Source organism: Ovis canadensis, chromosome 5 (assembly GCF_042477335.2).
Source record: "Ovis canadensis isolate MfBH-ARS-UI-01 breed Bighorn chromosome 5, ARS-UI_OviCan_v2, whole genome shotgun sequence".
NCBI classification, from domain to species: Eukaryota; Metazoa; Chordata; class Mammalia; order Artiodactyla; family Bovidae; genus Ovis; species Ovis canadensis.
The window spans coordinates 54,312,404-54,330,134 of record NC_091249.1 but is presented as its reverse complement, the minus strand read 5'-3'; the positions used below and the strand labels follow the sequence as shown (position 1 = coordinate 54,330,134).

The 17,731-nt window shown below is 38.4% G+C and overlaps 1 protein-coding gene across 1 annotated transcript; it reads right to left on the bottom strand.

The window, feature by feature from the left end:
* Nucleotides 1-1,592: 1,592 nt before the first annotated feature.
* LOC138441784 (olfactory receptor 2T8-like) lies at nucleotides 1,593-2,522 on the bottom strand. The gene has a single exon (XM_069592852.1). The coding sequence runs from the start codon at nucleotides 2,520-2,522 to the stop codon at nucleotides 1,593-1,595; it is 930 nt and encodes a 309-aa protein (XP_069448953.1).
* Between the last annotated feature and the right edge of the window lie 15,209 nt (nucleotides 2,523-17,731).

Sequence of the window (17,731 nt, the reverse complement as noted above, 5' to 3'; positions counted from 1 at the left end):
TATAAAATGAAGAAATTTTCTCACCATCCCATTGTACAAGTCATTAACCACTGCAGTTGCTGACCTAAATACACCCTGAAAAGAATTCAGGGTGAAGATCAGGATGTGGAATCTTGAGCTTGTAGAAAACTGATAGAACTGCCCCTCAGATTTGTTTCAGGAAAAAAACTTATGAACTGAATTTTTGCCTCTTCCTATACATAGAAAAGAACTAAAACCATTATCTAAAATATCTATCCATTGCAAATAACATTTAACCATCTACCAAAATGTGATATGATTTTATTTAAAAATTCCAAATATTCTTACAAACATCATGTGTCATGTATCAGTAAACAATAAAGTTGTGTTTCCTTTAGAAATTTCAAAATGTTTTCTTTTTTTTTCAAAAACTGAATGAACCATTAAAAAAAGAAGAATATAAATAGACTATAAGCTAATGCAAAAGTCTGCAGCATAATTACACATTAGGGAAATACAAATTAAAACCAAACGAGTTACATAAATAAGATAGATGAAAAGGTTAGTATTAATAATACTCGACTGTGGCCAGTTTGGAGCAACTGCTGCTCATGTGCTCTGATGGCAAGAGTTTAAAATCAAATATCCACACTAAAAACAAGTTACTAAAAAGCTATTCATGCAGCTACCAAAAATAAACACATATGGTCATAGACAGAAAAGGATAATAGCAGTTTTAGTCATAACAATTCCACACTGAAAATATAGTCCAGTTATCTATCAACAAAATAGTACATAAGTAAATGGTGATACATACTAATAAGAAAGTACTACTTAGCAAAGAAAACTAAAATGCTCATAGTGTAAAGTTGTATAGGAATATTTAAAAATATAGCAGTTAAAAGAAAGGCTTAAGATATAAGAAAAATGCCTACTGCACAGTTTCATTGATATTAAATTCTAGTATAGATTAAGCTAATTGATAGAGATATGAATCAGACCAGTATTTGTTTCTGGGTTGAGTGGGTGTTCTTTGGAAGGAATGATGCTAAAGCTGAAACTCCAATACTTTGGCCACCCATGTGAAGAGTTGACTCATTGGAAAAGACTCTGATGCTGGGAGGGATTGGGGGCAGGAGAAAAAGGGGACGACAGAGGATGAGATGGCTGGATGGCATCACCGACTCGATGGACGTGAGTTTGAGTGAACTCTGGGAGTTGGTGATGGACAGGGAGGCCTAGAGTCGCAAAGAGTTGGACATGACTGAGCAACTGAACTATTGAAACTAGTTGAAAGTTAGCCTAAACATGTGAGTATTCTAGGGTTCATAAGTTATACCTCAATTAAAAAAAAAACTTCAATATTGCTTGATTATTCATTCTTTCAATAAATATTTATTGTGAGGAGGGGTGTAGAAACATTTTAATAAAGATTTGTGATCAACAGATTTTTAATAACCAGTAATATAATTCATTGATGACAGTAAAGAATCCAAAGCTACAAGTCTATCTCCATTTCAAAGTACAACAGAAATAAGAGTTACAGATACAATGTGTATGTAACTTCTCTCAAGGAAATCTTGTATAATCACTTTGCAGAGCCTTGAACTCTAGGGTAAGTCAACATAATCTTATTCATAGGCAACACATCTATTCATACACTTTTGCAGAGCTCCCTTGACCTCACTGTTCCTCAGACTATAGATGAGGGGGTTCAGCACAGGGGTGAAGATAGTATAGTACACTGACACAACCTTATTGTAGTTAGCTGACCTATAGGATTTAGGTCTCATGTACGTAAAAATGGCAGCTCCAAAAAAGAGTCCCACCACAGACAGGTGTGAGGAACAAGTGGCAAAAGCCTTCTTGCGGGCTTCATTAGAACGCATCTGGAGAACAGCAGCAAGGATGAGACTATAGGAAATCAAGATGAGGGAAATGGGGATCAGGAGCATTAACACGCAGCAGATGTACATGACATACTCAAAGACAGAAGTGTCAGCACAAGCCAAACGCACAAGAGTGGGGGCCTCACAAAAGAAGTGATCGATCTCATGTGTGTTGCAAAATGAGAAGTTCAAGGTAGCAGCAGCCTGCATGAGTCCATCAGCTGCTCCAAGGAACCAAGACCCCAAAATCATACTGAGGCATAATTTCCAACTCATAAGGACTGGGTATCTCAGTGGATGGCAAATAGCGACATAGCGGTCATAGGACATGGCTGCTAAGAGGAAGCACTCGCCCCCTCCTAAAGTGAGGAAGAAGATCTGGAACCCACAGCCAGCAGGGGAGATGAACTTCCTGCAGGTCAAATAGTCAATGGCCATTTTGGGCACAATGGTGGAAATCAGCATCAGGTCCATGAGGGAGAGTTGGCTCAGTAGGATGTACATGGGCCTGTGGAGATGGGGGTCCAGGAGAATCAGGAGAAGCATGAGAGCATTGCCAACTAGGGAGGTGAAGGCAATTATAAGAACCAACACAAAAAGAAATTGGTGGGCTCCTGTGTAGTTAAAGAGACCTAGGAGAATGAAATCTGCAGTGATATTCCAGTTTTCCATGATTTCAAACAATAGTGATGCTGCAAATGGAGACATAAATGATAATTACATATAAATAACATACTAAAATCTATTGAAACACACTAAAATCCAATAATTTGTGATACTGATTAAACTTTAAAGTCATTTTTACTTTCAGAATAAGAGGACTTATATTTTTATGCCTACATCATGGAAGAACTAAGTCTGCAAATGAAAACATAATTTGCAGTCGTTAGTGCATTTACTTCAAATTTGCCAAGCTATATATTGAAATCAATAATGATCTTCTTACAATATTTCAACCCAAAGTAACCCTATAATACTAAACGCAAACTTTCATAACTGAAAGGGCATTTTGCATACAGAGAAGTTTTACCTGCAAAGTCACAGAAACACAAACTTTATTGCATAAAGAAAAATATATAAATAAAGCTTCTTATTTCTTTACGTAAGTTCAGCCACTCAGTCGTGTCTGACTGTTTGCAACCCAATGGACTGCAGCATGCCAGGCTTCCCTGTCAATCACCAACTCCCAGAGCTTGATCAAACTCATGTTTTTATGTAAACACAGAGCTAAATTAATTTTTCCTTAAGTTTCAGGAGGATCTAAGTTCTTAAAAGTATTTCTATCTATGAAATCCTGGAACCAAAACTGTTCTATTAATAGCTAGTTGAATAAATGCAACAATAACTGCAGGAGTAAGAATGCTAATTCAGCTTCAAAGATAGCTATGATTCGATGGTTACATGGCAGAAGGAGTCCACTTCTTTCATGGTTACTCCTTTTACCCCTACTTTTTATATCCATCCCATACTAGACTGCAATTAAGAAGGAGAAAGTTATTGTAAAAAGCTCATTCAATCCTTTATTCTGTTGCTTGAGCATCATCATTGTACTGGCAGCATTACACTGAAGGGTTTTAGCCAGTTGTTTTAAAGTTGAATATCATGAAAATGCATTTTCTATTCATCAAACGTATTTCATTTTCCAAAGCTTAGTGATCTGCACACTGTTATATCTCTAATAATCAGTCTGAACCATGAATAACTATATGAAATCCTAACTATAGCCTTCAGTATCATTCTTCTGAAGGCCCTCAAACTAACCCAGGTTATATTTTTATATTGAAGTCTTATTTTTCATTGTTTTCATTACTTTCATTGTTCAAGGTTGATAGAACTTTAAAATTGTTTACAATTTAGTGGGTAACTCAGTGACTGCATGGTGTTTGGCAAGTTTCTAAAATTAACTTAAGTATGCTATCAATACAGTGGAATTAAGTACTTCCATACACATTAAAGGACGCTTACTCCTTGGAAGGAAAGTTATGACCAACCTAGATAGCATATTCAAAAGCAGAGACATTACTTTGCCAACAAAGGTCCGCCTAGTCAAGGCTATGGTTTTTCCAGTAGTCATGTATGGATGTGAGAGTTGGACTGTTGCTTCCCCTCCATTTTTGTATATAGGTACAATTAATTTAATGGGATTTTTTTGTTAACACATGTGTATGTCTATGCATGCTCATTTGTATCCAATTCTTTGCGTTCCCATGAACCGTAGCCTACCAGGGTCCTCTGTCAGTGAAATTTTCCAGTCAAGAATATTGGAGTGGATTGCCATTTCCATCTCCAGGGAATCTTCTCATTTCAGGGGTCAAATCCAGGTCTATTGCATCTCCTGCTTTGGCAGGAAGGTTCTTTACCAGCTAAGCCAACAGTGAAGCCCTCAAACATGGTAATTATTTTTAATTTTGTAAAGATAAATATATATACTATAAATATTTTAAACTTTGTGCTTGATTTTTTCTTATATCATTCAAGAAAGTTTTTATGTTTTTAGATAATAAATATAGCTTTCCTGAATTTTCATTTTACAAAGTACGTTTTCTTATAATGATGCTACTTGTATTGAAATACATTATCAAATATGAGATCATTAACTCCTAACTTTACAATGGACATAAGTGATATAGCTATGCATTTTATTTTTAAGTTTAATAAGTATAAACACAAGCAGTCATCATGAATATAAATGATCAGTCAGCATGATAATAGTGTTCAGATGATTTTATGGGAAGGTAAAGGTCAACAGTCGGAGAAAGCAATGGCAATCCACTCCAATACTCTTACCTGGAAAATCCCATGGATGAAGGAGCCTGGTAGGCTTCAGTCCTTGGGGTCGCTAAGAGTCGGCCACGACTGAGTGACTTTACTTTCACTTTTCACTTTAATGCTTTGGAGAAGGAAATGGCAACCCACTCCAGTGTTCTTGCCTGGAGAATCCCAGGGACAGGGAAGCCTGGTGGGCTGCCGTCTATGGGGTCGCACAGAGTTGGACACGACTGAAGCGACTTGGCAGCAGCAGCAAAGGTCAACAGTGTCAGACTTTATTTTTTGGGGCTCCAAAATCACTGCAGATGGTGAAATTAAAATTAAATTAATTTCACTGCCATGAAATTTAAAGACGCTTGCTCCTCGGAAGAAAAGTTATAACCAACCTAGATAGTATATTCAAAAGCAGAGACATTACTTTGCCAACAAAGGTCCGTCTAGTCAAGGCTATGGTTTTTCCTGTGGTCATGTATGGATGTGAGAGTTGGACTGTGAAGAAGGCTGAGTGCCGAAGAATTGATGCTTTTGAACCGTGGTGTTGGTGAAGACTCTTGAGAGTCCCTTGGACTGCAAGCAGATCTAACCAATTCATTCTGAAGGAGATCAGCCCTGGGATTTCTTTGGAAGGAATGATGCTAAAGCTGAAACTCCAGTACTTTGGCCACCTCATGCGAAGACTTGACTCATTGGAAAAGACTCTGATGCTGCGAGGGATTGGGGGCAGGAGAGAAGGGGACGACTGATTCGGTGGACACAAGCCTGAGTGAACTCCGGGAGTTGGTGATGGACAGGGAGGCCTGGCGTACTGCGATTCATGGGGTCGCAAAGAGTCGGACACGACTGAGTGACTGAACTGAACTGAAAGGTCAACTAACTGTGTCAATTAAATAAAATGAGTAGCAAATTATTTTATTTCCTAAGATGTGATAGTGTTTTGTTATTTGGTTAATTAAAATCCTATCTTTTCATATTTCTAAATGAAATTAGTTGCCACTATTTAGAACACCTGTGACATGTGTGAAGTGTGCACTCAATTGTACCTGACTCTGAGACCCCATAAACTGTAGTCCATCAGGCTCCTCTGTCCTTGGGATTTTTCAGGCAAGAATACTGGAGTGGGTTGTCATTTCCTACTCCAGGGGATTTTCCTGACCTAAGGATTAAAACCCTCGTCTTTGTCTCTCCTGAATTGGCAGGCTGGTTCTTTACCAGCTGACCCACCAGCGAAGTCCCCAGAATGCCCCTATGCAAGCAGCATTCTGAAGGATAATTTTTAACAAAATTGACTATGGCATCACAATATTGTGAAATTTTAAGTGAGGACTTAACTCATCTTAACTCATCAATACAAATAAAATATTTACATTGATATTAAGTGCAAGTACAAAAGCTTACTTCTACCTAGTATAGGAATAGAAATACTTATACTCTAAAATAAATGCTTTCTTCTTTTGTCACATGGTTTGATGCTGGAAAATTTCTGTCATTTCTTCTGTCTTTATAGTCCTTCATTTAGAATGGAGCTAAAATTGTGATATTTTTGCTTTAAATCACAAACACATCTCTTTTACTATAGTAGCAGGTATAATCTCTTTTATTTTCTCATAGAGTAGTCACAGAATATTTAAAATTGCCTATAATTTTTTTCTATATTTTTCTAATCCTTTTTGCCTTAACATTAAAACTGTAAATTCCATCCCATCCCCCCCCACCCCCGAATTTTGAGAGGATTTATTAATCTAGTCTGCAAAAAATAAAGTAGCAACAGCCAAATCAAATGTGGAATTGGTAGGTTATTGCAAGTGTTTTTACCTGATGACTGTGTCAGGTAACATGTTTTAGTTCTTCAGATTGTAGAATAGACAATTAATTGGATTTTATTTGTAAAAGTATAGAGAAAATAATATGACTATGGACTTTCAATAATTCAAATTTCATAAGCATATCTGATAAATATTTAGAGATTAATATCACTTACTCATATAAGATATAAAGTATGAACTCCAATAGTCTGGATCTGCATCCTATCTGAGTGGCATCCTCCTAATGTTCCTCTCTGAGTGGAAGAAGGCTTTTCTAGTCTTGCAGCACCAAACTTACTCAATAATACTCATCTGCAGTGACCTATTAAGGGTTCTGGCCTATTGCCATTTTTCTAAATTTACTATCCCATTAATACGTCAGAGCTGCATAAGTATGACTCTTTGGATGCTGAAGCTGTTTACTTTTCAAGGATTTTAGAGATCAATATACATCCCTATATGCTTTCAAAATAATAAAGAAATCATTACAACAAAAAAAGTAAAATATAAATAAGCCTGGAAAGAGATTGATCTGATCCTAGTATTACCTGTTTAAACTTTAATAAGGGAGGAAGTTTAAAGAGTGTGTTATTGAAAGACAGGGTTTGGTCAAATTCAGTAGTTACGTTTATAAAGTCTAAGGAAGGGAGAAAAGCCCAGATTTTAGTTGTCAAGATTATTGGAATCAGTGAACTAAAATGGATGGGAAAGGGCAAATTTAATTCAGATGACCATTACATCTACTACTGTGGGCAAAAATTGCTTATAAGAAATGGAGTAGCCCAAATAGTCAGCAAGAGAGTCTGCAATGGAGTACTTGGGTGAAACCTCAAAAATGGCAGAATGATCTTGTTTCATTGCTGGGGCAATATATAGTAATCCAAGTCTATGTCCCAACCACTAATGCTGAAGAAGCTGAAGTTGACTGGTTCAGTGAAGACCTACAGACCATCATAGGTGACTGGAATGCAAAAGTAAGAAGTCAAGAAATACATGAAATAACAGGCAAGTTTGACTTTGGAGTACAAAATGAAGCAGGGAAAAGGCTAACAAGAGTTTAGACATGAGGATGCACTCGTCATAGCAAACACCCTCTTTCAACAATACAAGAGATGACGCTACACATGGATATCACCAGATGGTAAATACTGAAATTATATTGATTATATTCTTTGCAGCTGAAGATGGAGAAGCTCTATACAGTCAGCAAAAAACAAGACTGGAAGCTGACTGTAACTCAGATCATGAACCCCTTATTGCAAAATTCAGACTTAAATTGAAGAAAGTACAGAAAACAACCAGGCCATTCAAGTGTGACCTAAATGAAATCCCATATGATTATACAGTGGACATGACAAATAGATTCAAGGGATTAAATCTGATAGACTGAGTGCCAGAAGAACTATGGACAGAGTTTCATAACATTGTACAACAGGTGGTGATCAAAGCCATCCACAAAGAAAAAGAAATGCAAAAAGGCAAAATGGTTGTCTGAGGAGGCCTTACAAATAGCTGAGAAAAGAAGGGGTGAAAGGCAAAGTTGAATAGAAAAGATATACCCATCTGAATGTGGAGTTCCAATGAAGAGCAAAGAGAGATAAGAGAGTCTTCCTAAGTCATCTTCTTAAATGAACAATGCAAAGAAACAGAGGAAAACAATAGAATGGGAAAAACTAGAGTTCTCTTCAAGAAAATTAGAGATAGCAAGGGAATATTTCATGCAAAAATGGGTACAATATAAGACAAAAATTGTATGGACCTAACAGAAGTAGAAGAAATAAGAGGAGGTGGCAAGAATACACAGAAGAACTATACAAAAAGATCTAGTGACCCAGATAACCACGATGGTGTAATCACTCACCTAGAGCCAGACAGCCTGGACTATGAAGTCAAGAGGACCTTAGGAAGCATCACAATGGACAAAGTTAGCAGAGGTGATGGAATTCCAGCTGAGTTATTTCAAATCTTAAAAGATGACATTGTTAAAGCACTGCATTCCCACCAACAGTGTAAGAGGGTTCCCTTTCTCCACACCCTCTCCAGCATTTACTGCTTGTAGACTTTTGGATCACAGCCATTCTGACTGGTGTGAAATGGTACCTCATTGTGGTTTTGATTTGCATTTCTCTGGTAATGAGTGATGTTGAGCATCTTTTCATGTGTTTGTTAGCCATCTGTATGTTTTCTTTGGAGAAATGTCTATTTAGTTCTTTGGCCCATTTTTTGATTGGGTTGTTTATTTTTCTGGAATTGAGCTGTAGGAGTTGCTTGTGTATTTTTGAGATTAGTTGTTTGTCAGTTGCTTCATTTGCTATTATTTTCTCCCATGCTGAAGGCTGTCTATTCACCTTGCTCATAGTTTCCTTTGTTGTGCAGAAGCTTTTAAGTTTAATTAGGTCCCATTTGTTTATTTTTCCTTTTATTTCCAGTATTCTGGGAGGTGGGTCATAGAGGATCCTGCTGTGAGGTATGTTGGGGAGTGTCTTGCCAATGTTTTCCTCTAGGAGTTTTATAGTTTCTGGTCTTACATTTAGAGCTTTATTCCAATATGTCTGCAAAAATGGAAAACTCAGCAGTGGGCCCAGGACTGGAAAAGGCCTATTTTCATTCTGATCCCGAAAAAGGGTAATGTCAAAGAATGTTCATACAACTTCACCATAGCACTTATTTCACATGTTAGCAAGATAATGCTCAAAATCCTTTAAGCTAGGCTTCAAGAGTACATGAAACAAGAACTTCCAGATATACAGGCTGAATTTTAAAATGGCAGAACAAGAGATTAAATTGCACACAACCATTGGATCATAGGAAAAGCAAGAGAATTCTAGGAAAATATCTACCTCTGCTTCATTGATTATGCTAAAGCCTTCATGTGGATCACAACAAACTGGAATATTCTTAAAGAGACCAGAATAACAGATCACCTTACCTGCCCTCTGAGAAACCTGTATGCAGTCAAGAAGCAAGAATTAGAACCGGACATGGAACAATAGCCTGATTCAAAACTGGGAAAGGAGTACATCAAGGCACTGTGTCACTGTAGGATGCCATGATCTTAGTTTTCTGAATGTTGAGTTTTAAGACAGCTTTTTCACTCTCCTGTTTCAGAGTACATCATGCAAAATGCTGGGTGAATGAAGCACAAGCTGGAATCAAGATTGCCATGAGAAATATAAATAACTTCAGATATGCAGATGATACCACCCTTATGCAGAAATCAAAGAGGAACTAAAAAGCCTCTTGATAAAAATGAAAGAGGAGAGTGAAAAAGCTGGCTTAAAATTCAACATTCTAAAAACTAAGATCTTAGCATCCAGTCCTATCACTTCATGGCAAATATATGGCGAAACAATGGAAACAGTGACAGACTTTATTTATTTATTTATTTATTTTGGCTCCAACATCACTGCAGACAGTGATTGCAGCTACAGAATTAAAAGGTGCTTTCTCCTTGAAAGAAAAGCTATGACAAAGTTAGACAGGATTGAAAAGCTGAAATATTGATTTGCCAACAAGGTCTATATAATCAAAGCTATGGCTTTTCCAGTAGTCATGTACAGATGTGAGAGTTGGACCATCAAGAAGGCTGAATGCTGAATAATTGATGCTTTTGAACTGTAGTTCTGGAGAAGACTCTCCATAGTCCCTTGGACAGCAAGGAGAGAAAACCAGTTAATCTAAAGGAAATCAATGCTGAATATTCATTGCAAGAACTGATCCTGAGGCTGAAGCTCCAATACTGTGGCCACCTGATGTGAAGAGCCAATTCATTGAAAAAGACCCTGATTCTGGGAAAGATTGAAGGCAGGAAGAGAAGGGGATGATGGAGGATCAGATGGTTGAATGGCATTACTGAATCAGTCAACATTAGTTTGAGCAAACTCTGGGGATGGTGAAGGACAGGGAATCCTGGCATGCTTCAGTTCATGGAGTTGCAAAGTCAAACACAACTGAGGGACTGAATGACAACAATAAACTGTGGACTTAGCTTTCAGAAACCAAATTTCTACCAGAACCCCATTTTAGTGAGAGCAGGACAGGATGCTTTCCAAATCTTCTCTGGGAGACGTGTGGAAATTAGATATTAAAACTTTTGATTTTTTCAAAATTTTGAGAAGAACATCTAACACCTTGCTAGAATGCAGAGTCAAGAAGTCACAAATGAATGGGCAGGAAGCAAGGGTAGTAAACATTACTCTATTGTTGCCTTCACCGCTCTCAGATAGCTATGAAAAGAAGAGAGGTGAAAAGCAAAGGAGAAAAGGAAAGATATAAGTATATGAATGCAGAGTTTCAAAGAATAGCAAGGAGATAAGAAAGCCTTCCTCAGCGATCAATGCAAAGAAATAGAGGAAAAAAAACAGAATAGGAATTAGAGACACCAAGGGAACATTTCATGCAAAGATGGGCTCAATAAAGGACAGAAATGGTATGGACCTAACAGAAGTGGAAGATATTAAAAAGAGGTGGCAAGAATACACAGAAGAACTGTACAAAAAAGATCTTCATGACCCAGATAATCGCGATGGTGTGATCACTCACTAGAGCCAGACATCCTGGAATGTGAAGTCAAGTGGGCCTTAGAAAGCATCACTACAAACAAAGCAAGTGGAGGTGATGGAATTCCAGTGGAGCTATTTCTAATCCTGAAAGATGATGCTGTGAAAGTGCTGCACTCAATATGCCAGCAAATTTGGAAAACTCAGCAGGGGCCATAGGACTGGAAAAGGTCCATTTTCATTCCAATCCCAAAGAAAGGCAATGCCAAAGAATGCTCAAACTACCACACAATTGCACTCATCTCACATGCTAGTAAAGTAATGCTCAAAATTCTCCAAGCCAGGCTTCAGGAATATGTGAACCGTGAACACCCTGATGTTCAAGCTCGTTTTAGAAAAGGCAGAGGAACCAGAGATCAAATTGCCAACATCTGCTGGATCATGGAAAAAGCAAGGGAGTTCCAGAAAAACACCTATTTCTGCTTTATTGACTATGCCAAAGGCTTTGACTGTGTGGATCACAATAAACTGTGGAAAATTCTGAAGGAGATGGGAATACCAGCCCACCTAACCTGCCTCTTGAGAAATCTATGTGCAGGTCAGGAAGCAACAGTTAGAACTGGACATGGAACAACAGAGTGGTTCCAAATAGGAAAAGGAGTGCGTCAAGGCTGTATATTGTCACCTTGCTTATTTAACTTCTATGCAGAGTACATCATGAGAAATGCTGGACTGGAAGAAGCACAAGCTGAAATCAAGATTGCCGGGAGAAATATCAATAACCTCAGATATGCAAATGACACCACCCTTATGGCAGAAAGTGAAGAGGAGCTAAAAAGCCTCTTGATAAAAGTGAAAGAGGAGAGTGAAAAAGTTGGCTTAAAGCTCAACATTCAGAAAACGAAGATCATGGCATCTGGTCCCATCACTTCATGGCAAATAGATGGGGAAACAGTGGAAACAGTGTCAGGCTTTGTTTTTTTCGGCTCCAAAATCACTGCAGATGGTGATTGCAGCCATGATATTAAAAGACGCTTACTCCTTGGAAGAAAAGTTATGACCAACCTAGATAGTATACTCAAAGGCAGAGACATTACTTTGCCGACTAAGGTCCGTCTAGTCAAGGCTATGGTTTTTCCTGTGGTCACGTTTGGATGTGAGTGTTAGACTGTGAAGAAGGCTGAACGCCGAAGAATTGATGCTTTTAATTGTGGTGTTGGAAAAGTCTCTTGAGAGTCCCTTGGACTGAAGGAGATCCAACCAGTCCATTCTGAAGGAGATCAACCTTGGGATTTCTTTGGAAAGAATGATGCTAATGCTGAGGCTCCAGTACTTTGGCCACCTCATGCAAAGAGTTGACTCATTGGAAGAGACTCTGATGCTGGGAGGGATTGGGGGCAGGAGGAGAAGGGGACGACCGAGGATGAAATGGCTAGATGGCATCATGGACTCGATGGACATGAGTCTGGGTGAAATCTGGGAGATGGTGATGGACAGGAGGCCTGGCATGCTGCAATTCATGGGTTCGCAAAGAGTCAGACACGACTGAGCGACTGAACTGAACTTAGGAGGATGTGGTAATTCATGGTACATAGGCTCTGAGACTGAGATAGTAATGTACTTAGCTTCTCAGTTGTGACCTACTCTCTAGGACTCCATGGAGTGTAGCTTGCCAGGCATGGAGGAAGTTTATTATTCCTAGAATCAACTCGCTTGGAATAAAAGAAACTGAATTTGGCAGAGTGAGATATTGAACCTTGACATTGTCAGAAGGTTAACCCAGGAAGAATTAAGACATGCCCCTGTCAAGTTTCCTGTAGGAGGCCAAGAGGTCTCCTTTGTGCCCCCACAGGAGCATGGATTGAATGTGGCCTTTTCCCAGTGAGAAAACATAACTTTACACAAAGTAGTTTTTCTCAAGTAAAAACAATGTTACTAGAAGGACTAGCTAAGAATATTTGATACTAGTACCCTTTTTAGGCAGGGAAATAAGTACTTCTGATCTGAAAGGGGAAGGGCAATATGGGAGCACAGAGCAATATATGGAACACTCCATAAACCATATTCAGTAAGAAGTCTAAGTGAAGGGAGTCTTGACTGGCATTCACAGAAGTTGGTTTCTGGTAGCACAGACCAGGTGAATCATGTGATTTTAGAATCAGAACACACCTAGCAAATATGATTATTTCAGTAAAAATATGGTTTCTCTCCTGTACAAAGTTACAGGGTAATTAAGAATTTGTCCACAAGGAGCATGCTTAAATGAAGAAATCAAATCATCTTTTGACACACCTAGCTTTTGATTTAAAAGAACTGTTTTTTGTGTTTTTTTTTTTTTGCTTTCTGTTTTTGCTTTTACTGATGTATAATTACTTTAAAATATTGTGCATTTTCTGCTGTACAAGGAAGTGAATCAGCTAAGTGTATACATATATCCCTTCTTTCTTTAACCTCCCTCTCACTCCCTTCATCCCACCCATCTAAGCCATCACAGAGCACCAAACTGAGCTCCTGGAGCCTTAAAGCAGGTTCCCACTAGCTATCTGTTCTAACATGGCAGACAGTGTACATTTGTTCTTTTATGTTTATTCACTAAGTCACTTTCTGACTCTTCTGTGACCCCATGGACTGTAGCCTGCCAGGCTCCTCTGTCCATGGAATTTCCCAGCCAAGAACACTGGAGTGGGTTCCATTTCCTTGTCCAGGAGATCTTCCTGACCCAAGGATTGAACCCATGTCTCCTGCATTGCCTTGTATTGCAGTGATTTCTTTGCCATTGAGCCATCAGGGAAACCCAGTCAGTAAACATATGCAAACTCAATCTCATGAATCACTGATTCAGCCTATTGCCCTGCCTTTTGCCCCAGGCTCCTCTGCCAGTTCTCTGTCTCTGTGTCTCTATTCCTGCCCTGCAAATAGGTTCATCTGTATCATTTTTCTAGATTTCACACATATACAATGTACATATCTGATAACAGCATCAGTTTTAAACTAGGAAGCTGGAACTCTATCCAAAAGACCTTAAAGTAAATGTAATAGAAAGCAACAAAGTCCTAAATGAGTGGGAGAAGTAAGGAGAAAGCACTTCATTTTAGCCCTTTAGTGTCAATTCAGAGTCTGTAACCAACAGCTCTCAAAAGATCTAAGGGTTTTGCTCATGCAATGGCACCCCACTCCAGTACTCTTGCCTGGAAAATCCCAGGGACAGGGGGGCCTGGTGGACTACCGTCTATGGGGTTGCATAGAGTCGGGCACCGCTGAAGTGACTTAGCAGCAGCAGCAGTGTATCTATGCTCTGTGCTATTGCCTGAATTTCATTATCCAAATTTTTATGTTGGATATGCTTGCCCCAAAGGTGAATGTTTTTGGAGAAAAGGCGTATAAAGAGCTCATTTAAGTTAAATTAAATAATGCTGTTGGGTCCTTGATCTGTAGGATTAGTGTGCTTGTAAGAGGAAGGGAGAGCAAAGCTCAACCTTTCTTTCTTCACAGACACTAAGAAAAAGCCATGTGAGGATATAAAGATAAGGCAGGCTCTATAAATTAGTAAGTGAGGCCTCCCTGGGAACCAAGTTAGCTAGCACCGGAATCTTAGACTTCTCAACACCCAGAGCTCTGAAAAATAGATATCTGTGTTTTGATCCTCCTTGTCTATGGCATTTTGCTATGTAAGCCCAAGCTAAAAATTCCACCCACTTTGGGAAATGGCTACAGTATCCCTGAAAAAAATTGGTTTATATTTGAACATATAAAATTATTATTGAATTGTTAGCCCTTTCTCTGAATGACCTGGTCTCTTTCATTGGGTGAACTCAGGGACTGAAAAAATAACTCAAAACATGAGACAAGGATATAGACTTTATTTTTTCTTTCTCATGGTGTCTGGCATCAGGTTGTCACTCCCCAAGTCTTTATCTTTGCAGGTTCTATAAGTTAGTCAATATCTATGGTGACTGCACATATATCTCACCTGAAGAGTGTCACTTTCATGGACAGTATGTAAATTATTCATCATGCCTCAGAAGTGTTTGTGGCATGGTCTGTAGAATTCTTGAATCCTTTTCTTCTCACATGTTTTTCCAGTAGTCATATATGAATGTGAGAGTTGGACTATACAGAAAGCTGAGCAGCAAAGAATTGATGCTTTTGAACTGTGGTGTTGGAGAAGCCTCTTGAGAGTCCTTGGGCTGCAAGGAGATCCAACCAGTCAATCCTAAAGGAAGTCAATCCTGAATATTCATTGGAAGGGCTGATGCTGAAGTTGAAACTCCAATACTTTGGCCACCTAATGCAAAGCACTGACTCACTGGAAAAGACCCTGATTCTGGGAAAGATTGAAGGTGGGGGAAGAAGGGGATGACAGAGAATGAGATGGCTGGATGGCATCGCCAACTCAATGGACATGAGTTTGGGTAAACTCCGGGAGTCTGCAATGGACAGGGAAGCCTGTCATGCTGCAGTCCATGGGGTCACAAAATGTTGGACACAACTGAGAGACTTAACTGAACTGATTTCTAATTTTATTGATTTGAATCATCTCCCTTTATTTTCTTAATTATTCTGGCTAATGGTTTATGTATTTTATTTATCTTTCAAAGAATCAGCTTTTAGTTTTACTGATCTCTGCTATTGCTTTCTTCCTTTTTCATTTACTTTCACTTCGATTTTATGATTTCATTCCCTCTAACTTTGTTTTGTTGTTGTTGTTGTTGTTGTACTTCTTATTATTCTTTTTCTAATTATTAGGCCATTTATTTGAGATTTTTCTTGTTTTGTGAGGTAGGAATATTTTTTTTTCCTTTGAGGTGGATTTATTACTGCACACTTCCCTCTTAGAACTGCTTTTCACATATCCCATATATTTGGCTCGTCTTATTTTCATTGTACTTTGCTTCTGGTTATTTATTTATTTATTTATTTATTTTAGATTTCTGCAGAAATGCCTTGGTTGTTTTGAAGTGTATTATTTATCCTCCACATGTTTGTGTTTTTTACCTTTTTTACCTGTTTTTAATATGCAATCTCATATTATTGTGGTCAGAAAAAGAGGCTTGATACAATTTCAATTTTCTTAAAACTACTAAGGCTTGATATGTGACCAAAGGTGTGATCTATTGTGGAGAATATTCCTTGTGGACTTGAGAAGAAAGTATATTCTGCTATTATTGCATGGAATGCCCTATAAATACCAATTAAGTTCATCTAGTCTAATGTGCCTTTTAAGGCTTGTATTCCCTTATTAATTTTCTGTCCAGAGGATCTATCCATTGGTGTAAGTGTGATGTGAATGTCCCCTAGTAGTAATGTGTCAATTTCCCCTTCCATGGCTTTTGCCTTATGTATTGACATGGCTTTATGTTGGGTAAATTGTTGTTGTTCAGTCACCCAGTCATGTTCAACTTTTTGTGACCACATGGAATGTAGCACACCAGGCCTCCCTGTCCCTCATCATCTCCCAAAGTTTGCCCAAGTTCATGTCCATTGCATCAGTGGTGCCATCCAGCTATCTTATCCTCTGACACCCTCTTCTCCTTCTACTCTCAATCTTTCCCTGCATCAGGGACTTTTCCAATGAGTTGACTCTTCACATCAGGTGACCAAAATACTGGAGCTTCAGCCTTAGCATCAGTCCTTCCAATGAGTACTCAGAATTGATTTCCCTTAAGATTGACTAGTTTGATCTTCTTGTTGTCCAAGGGACTCAGTTTTCTAAAGCACGACAGTTTGAAGACATCAATTCCTTGGAGCTCTGCCTTCTTTACAGTCCAGCTCTCACAACTGTACATGAACACTGGGAAGACCATAGCCTTGACTATATGAACCTTTGTCATCAGAGTAATGTCTTTGCTTTTCAACACCCCATGAACTGTATAAAAAGACAAAAAATATGACACCCAAAGATGAGTCCCTCAGGTTGGAAAGTGTCCAATTTGCTACAATTACTAATAGCCCCAGAAAGAATGAAGTGGCTGGGCCAGAGTGGAAACGATGCACAGTTGTGGATATGTCTGGTGATGAAAGTAAAATCCGATGCTTCAAAGAACAGTATTGCATAGGTACCTGAAATGTTAGGTCTGTGAATCAAGGTAAATTGGACGTGGTTAAGCTGGAGACGGTAAAATAAGCATCAACATCTTAGAAATCAGTGAGCTAAAATGGACGGGAATGGACAAATTTAATTCAGATGACCAATATACCTATTACTGTGGGCAAGAATCCCATAGAAGAAATGGGCTGAATAAGAGCTTTCACTGAAGTTGAGATGAATTGTAGTAGACTAAGTACTTGTCCATCAAGATATCAAGTACTAATCTCCTGTGACGATGGTCTTACATTACAAAGTTCTTGCAGATGTCATTAAGGAATTCAAGATGGGAGGATTATTTTAGTGTTGTCAGGATGGACGCTAAATGCCATAACATGCATCCTTATAGGAGGGAGACATCGATTCAGCAAAGCCAGAAGATTATTCTCTGGGACCTCTTGAAGTACTGAGCCCTGCTGACACCTTGATTTCAACATAGTGGAATTCATCTTGGATTTTTGGCCTTCAAGATGTGAGAAAATACATTTCTGTTGTTTTAAAGCATAAAACTTTGGTAATTCATTTCAGCATCTGCTAGAAACAGTGAACTTAGAGAAGCATTGAACATCTTCAGCTGATTAATGTCAACCTGTCACCCAGCATGGAGAAGGGGATGAATAATAAATACTATACATATTGGAGTGCATATGCAAACTTCATATTTAAATATTTTACTTATACAATTTACATATGTAAATAATGTAGAAGTATAAAATGGTATTTCTC

Bases quoted from the DNA above. Each gene is read 5' to 3' on its own strand.
- LOC138441784 (XM_069592852.1), bottom strand. From the start codon at position 2,522: ATGGAAAACTGGAATATCACTGCAGATTTCATTCTCCTAGGTCTCTTT.